The sequence below is a fragment of the Pipistrellus kuhlii genome, unplaced genomic scaffold (genome assembly GCF_014108245.1).
Source record: "Pipistrellus kuhlii isolate mPipKuh1 unplaced genomic scaffold, mPipKuh1.p scaffold_m20_p_7, whole genome shotgun sequence".
NCBI classification, from domain to species: domain Eukaryota; kingdom Metazoa; phylum Chordata; class Mammalia; order Chiroptera; family Vespertilionidae; genus Pipistrellus; species Pipistrellus kuhlii.
The window spans coordinates 26,785,057-26,791,056 of NW_023425573.1; the positions used below are offsets into that span (position 1 = coordinate 26,785,057).

General features: G+C 45.8%; 1 protein-coding gene across 3 annotated transcripts in view; it reads right to left on the bottom strand.

Moving 5' to 3' along the window:
• USP40 (ubiquitin specific peptidase 40) overlaps positions 1 to 4,552 on the bottom strand; it is a 71,323-nt gene extending 66,771 nt beyond the window's left edge. The window contains exons 1-2 of one of the 3 annotated variants that reach the window (XM_036421301.2): positions 4,443 to 4,552; positions 3,209 to 3,425 (exon numbers count right to left, since the gene is read on the bottom strand). In XM_036421301.2, coding sequence (XP_036277194.1) covers positions 3,209 to 3,407 — 199 coding nt within the window. In that variant the 5' untranslated portion in view covers positions 3,408 to 3,425; positions 4,443 to 4,552. Of the gene's footprint in view, positions 1 to 3,208; positions 3,426 to 3,881; positions 4,400 to 4,442 lie in introns of those variants that run through there. The other 2 variants (XM_036421305.2, XM_036421300.2) reach the window with 2 other exon arrangements.
• Between the last annotated feature and the right edge of the window lie 1,448 nt (positions 4,553 to 6,000).

The following is a 6,000-nucleotide window of genomic DNA, read 5'->3' on the forward strand; positions in this document are numbered from 1 at the left end:
CGCCTTTCCTCCTTCCCACGCTGCTCAGTGGCCCAGAGAGGCTGGGGTGCTGCGGAACACCTGCATCCTGCCCCGCCCCCAGCCACTTGGTGCCTGTGTGTGCAAATTAACCTGCCATCTTTGCTGGGTTAATTTGCACACACACTCCTGATTGGCTGGTGGATGTCGCGAAGGTACAATCAATTAGCATGTTACTCTTTTATTAGGTAAAAGTCCAGAGACCAGAATGACGAAACAACCAGTGGCTATGACATGCACTGTGGCAGCCAACCAGCCTGATCTGGGCCTGATCAGCCCCCCACCCCTGGCCAGCCCAGACCCTGATGGGCCCCCAACATTCTGACCGGGGTTGGGGCCAGCTGGCCAACTGCCCATACCCATTGCCGACCCCCAAAATCCTGATCAGGGGTGGGGCCAGCCAGCCAATCACTCACAGCCCCTCCACCCCACCAGCCCAACCTGATGGGCCCCCATCGAGGTGGGCCAGCCAGACCCCACTAGTGCACAAATTTGTGCACCAGGCTTCTAGTTGACTATAAAGGGCATGTTAAGGTTTCAGCATGAAAGATCTAGAAAAGGAAAATTATTCATATAAAACTAAGAGCAGAAACATCAGAAATCTGTGATGGCCATCAGCAGTAGGTCCCTATAGCTACCTAAGGAGTATCAGGAAATATAACAAATAATAGTTTTGCATATGATCAACAGCAAGCCATCCTTTCCTGAGAAGGACCATCTTTAACTCTGAGATCATACCCTTCCTTCTAGGGGTATGCAAACATCTTTCCTAGGTTGAGCGTGGTAACAGATGGTAGTGGGCTCAACTGAAACAATAAGTTGGTAACTCAATGCCAGTCCCAAGAATCTTATATAATAAAAGCCTAATGCTAAGTGTCCAGTTGTCCGTTCAACCAATCAAAGCATAATGTGCTAATGATATGCTAAAGCTGCTCAACCATTTGCTATGATGTGCATTGACCACCAGGGGGCAGACAGTAGACTGGTCAACCAGTTGCTATGACGTGCACTGACCACTAGGGGGCAGATGCCTTGCCTGGTAAGTTAGCTTGCTCCTGGGATCCAGCCAATCGGGACTGAGTGACACGGGCCAGATACACCCTGGAGCCCTCCTGTGGTCCCTCCCAGCCCCAATCGTGCACTGGCGGGATCCCTCGGCCTGGCCTGCACCCTCTCACAATCCAGGACCCCTCAAGGGATATTGGGGAGCCAGTTTTGGCCCGATCACACAGGCCAGGCCTAGGGACCCCACTGGTGCATGAATTTGTGCACCGGGCTTCTACTTTTTTAAACACTACAGCATCTCACTATGCCACCCAATGAGGGACTATATGAATCTTTTGGGAAGTCTTTATTCAAACCTAGATAGGAACTCCTACTGGGAACTTTGATATACTCCAGGGAGAGAAGGGATGAGATGAGTGTTGTCCTCCACTGGCAACCACTGCTGCCTAGTGATTACTCTTATGAATGTTATACTTCTCCAGAATTCCTGAGATGAACTGGGGAAAAAATGAACTACAAGGACTTTTACAATCATCTCCCACTACTTTCAGCTACACTAAACTGGGAGTACAGTAGAACCCAATTTAGCCTAACTCCATAAAATACGATTCCAAGAAGCTCCAACACTCTTCTTCCTCAGTCCTTACTCTTTCCCAAGTATACTTCCCCTTCAATAAGCATTGGGATTCATGCTAAGCCTTAAGAGTTCACAATCCCCACTAAGATATCAACCTATGTGCTTGGCTAGAGAAGATGCCCTGGGACTCTCAGCCCTATTCTTGCTTAGTGGTACTCATTATGCCCTGCTCCACCCCAACACCTGCCTCAGTATATTTTGAAGGCTTCTTTTCTACTTTAGGTTGCCCTTAAACTTCAACGATATTAAAACTTGGAAAAGTTCTAACCCCCATTAGGGATCTGCTTATTCAGACAGAAAATTTCTTATGGTGGAATTACTGAATGCGTCAGGGAGATATTTTTAAGGAGGGGATGGAATCAAGAACAAGAGGCCCCACTCTTAAATCCCACACGCAGTCCAATCCACTAGAATGGCCCTGAGTAGGGGACATGGTAAATCTCTGGAGGGAGGAAGTCTTTAAGCTTACAGGTTGAGAACTGCTAGCAAGGTCGCCTAAGACCATCGGAAAACACAGATATTTACATTATTATTTATAACGGTAGCAAATTACAGTTATGAAGTAGCAACAAAAATAATTTTATGGTCGGGGGTCACCACAACATGAGGAACTGTATTAAAGTGTCATGGCATTAGAAAGGTTGAGAACCACTGCTGTAGAGGAAAATAGTTTGCAGAGATGGGAATGGGATAAACATGTAAAGAGAAACAAAAGCAAGAAATTAGGGCCCAGTAAGGTTGGACTGGCTTCCTGTAGGTCATTTCTGGGATATTTCCTTACATTCCTACAATAAATCCCCTTTGAAACTTAGTTAATTTGAATGGGTTTCTGTTCCTTGCACACAACCCCTTTGTCTAACGTCATGCTTGGGTTTTTGAAATTCACTATTTCCAGATTTTACAAAGGTAATATGAAGAAAAGGTTAACATTATGTTAATTTTACACCCTCAGCAGGGTCTGGGACAAATAGTGTGTTAATCAAGATTAATATTCCTATAACAAATGAATGAATATTCACCCAAGTGAAATAACTATACTATAAAAGGTTTCACATCAGCTGTTTCTAACACTCAAACAAATTTAGATCAATCATATCAGGTTGTCAGAGTTTTCTGAATTGCAGAACTGCAGGTAAATGATTACAAACTGTTTAAATAATGTGACACCCTCCCCATTCCAAATGATATAACTGCTTTGGGTAACTCTGGCTTATGCGTTTATTGCTCTGGAGAAATTTTAAAACTCAAAAATACCAATAGTATAACAATAATGAAGGCCAGTACTCATGACAAAATTGTTTTTATGTTGTCTTTTAAATTATAAGGATTAGAAAAGAAATATTGCCATTTAAAATTTTGTTACTAAATATTACATAGAATATACTTAAGATAACTTAAGCTTCACATTACCATTTTGTATGTTACATTAACAATAAACGCATGCTGTAGAATACATCTTTACGGTACTTTGTCTCTTTGTGATCTTGCATAATTACATGGAGATGAGGGTTACAGGCTACTCAGCAAATGCATGTAATAATAGCATACCTCTGAATTCAGGTGTAAAATGAAGAGTCTGAAGAAGGGAATTGAGGTAACAAGTTCCACCCTGATTTCTGATTCCGCTTAAATTGGTAAATTCTCTAGGAGCAGGTGGCTCCAATGGTTTGGCCTTTAATTTTTTTCCTTTTCCATACTGATTATTTGATACACTGGAATAATCCTCTTCAAATAGGTCCCCAAACATTGTGAAACTAAATATCACCTTTAAAAAAGATGACATGTTATAAAATGCTCCTGTTTTTACAACAAACTTTCTCCCCATTACCCCCTATCTTATACTTGGGAGTCTTTGTTTTTAAGTCTTCCCTGAGCAAATTACTAAACCTGTGTTCCTTATATGTAAATGGATACCGCCTATCACACATGGTCATTTAAACAATCAAATGACAATTAAAGAAAGGCACTTAGTGCACAGGGTTTGGCTCACAACGAACCACAGCCGTTTTTAAAAAGGCATACTGGCATCACCAAATGAGAACAGAAAGAATACCCATTGCCACATCTGACCTACTGCTGGGGGTGGCGAACGCAAAGCAAGCCCACATCCTGAGAGCTGACGAGGGCCTGGGACAACAGTCAATCACTTCCTAAAATCTCTGCTTCTCACACTCCTTGTACCAGATTATGACACGGAAGTGAATTAAATGGAACTAATGACCCTTTATAGCAGCTAAGTGCATGGCCCCAAAGCTGGAGAGTCGCGAGGCGTTCACGACCACTAAAATTACTGAGCAAAGGGCCGCCTAGGCTGCACCCAGCGATCCTGACGTTAGCCCCAGGGACCCAGGCCACTTGCTCAGGGTCTCACTTGAAGTGCGGCGCGACTGGAGGGCCGCATGGAAATGAAAAAGGCAAAGCTCCTCGCACGGTTCCCAAGGGACAGGAAACGCTGGAATGCGATTGTTTTCCTTTTCAACGCTTTCCTCAAAAGAAAAGCACAAGAAATGGGACTTGAAAGCCTGACCTCGAGCTCGTGGCCTGGACTCCCGTCGCTCCCGCTCCCGGCCTCGGCCAGGCCCTCAAGCCCTCCCGTCATCCCTGGGCCCAGGGGCGCGAGGAGGCAGTATTTCTGCCGAGGACCGCGGAGCGGACGCCAGAACCCCGCGTCCCCGGGCCGGCCCGGAAGTCCCTCGCCTCTCCCTCTTCAGGCCGTACCGCCTACACGGCCCCTGTGCCTCCCAGGTCCCTCCGCAGAAGCCCGGCCGCCCGCTCCACTTACTGCCTAAAGCCCAGACCCCCACCCCGGCCAGAACCCGTAGCGAACAGACGCGCCCCAAGCAGGCGCCGCCATGTTGGCGCAGGCGTGTCTCCGGCAGCTTCCAGCGTGAGCGATTTATGGAACGCGGACTACGCGACCCAGGATGCCCCGCGGGAGCTCCGGCATTATGGGCAATGTAGTTCTTCTTGTCCCGCGAGTTTGGGAGTCGGGTGGGAGGGGAGAGCTCGCTTTGCGGTTCCCGGGTTCGCGGGTCCTATCGGTCAGGTGGCCGCTCATTTAATCACACCTTAAAGTGTATACTTATTGCTGTCGGCAATCCGCACTAGTTGTCTTTTGTAATGGCTAATTCCCAAATTACCTAAACAACGGAAACACTGTGTAAGGCTTCTTCTGCTTGGCCGTGCACTTTCAAAGACATTTTTCTAGTGTATCTCTAGTAAAAAAAAAAAAAAAAAAAAAAATGTGCCACGTAGCCTTGAACCTTTATGATAACCTCAATGTTTGTTTTGTCTGCATCAACTCTAAATAGCATTCACAAGAATACACTAAAAATATCTCAAAATTATCCTCTCTTGCTGATTTGAATATTATTAGTGGACTGTTTCAGTAGCTTATACTGTATATGTAGGCCCTACTTCTGGCATCTCCCCAATCCAATCCAGCTTCCAGCTTGGAATGAGTGAGGGAGACAGAGAGATAATCCTCTGGACTTCAGCTAAAGGCTGGAGAAACAGAATAGCTGCAAGGCAGGAGTCCTAGTGAATGCCAGACTAATAGATTTGTAGATGTAATACTTAAGGGAGACTCCTGAGGCTGGAGTGTTCAGAAATATGGTAGGGAAAGACCTGGAGGCAGCGCAACAGCTAAGAGGTCAAAGGTCTAGGAAACTGCAGTGGGGAAAGTCTGTTCTCCGTTCTCATTAGTCTTCACTTGGCCACATTGCCTCTTGGCTTCAAGACTCTCCTTCCTGGCCCATGGCATACTATTCTGCTGCTTCCCTTTCTGCACGTTGTTTCTCTTTTACCAGCTGTGCTTCATTCCCCTCTTCCAAATTGTAGATATTCCTCGAACTTCCATTTCCTGATCAAGAATGAGCACTGAAGGTTAACTCCACCAGGACTCGGGCTGTTAAAACCAGAACAATGTGGGCATGGAGGCTGAGATGTTTCTGAAATGAGTGCATCTGCTCTGGAAATTCCAGAGGGTGATCATGACATGAACTATGAGGAGCCAGACAGGTCAGCAGGTGATGAAAAACCTGCTCTGTAAATGAAAAAGACCAGAGAAGTGTGGGGAAACACGGCACTTGGTTGGAAAGTCTGTAAGGAGGATTCTCTGAAAGGTCAGAGGCCTCTAGGGGGGACCTTGCTGAAGGTCCTTGACTTTTCCAAACAAGTCTGAGCCTCCAGGGTATTTTTCTGGAATCTCTATGTTTCGTCTTTAAACCCAACCTTGTAGAAGTATGTGCTTTCTCAAGGATGCTTACCCTGTTGATTATATCTAGAGGTTAATTTTAATTCAAGTTGTTGAGGCAGGCAATTGGGGGCTGTTTTGGGAC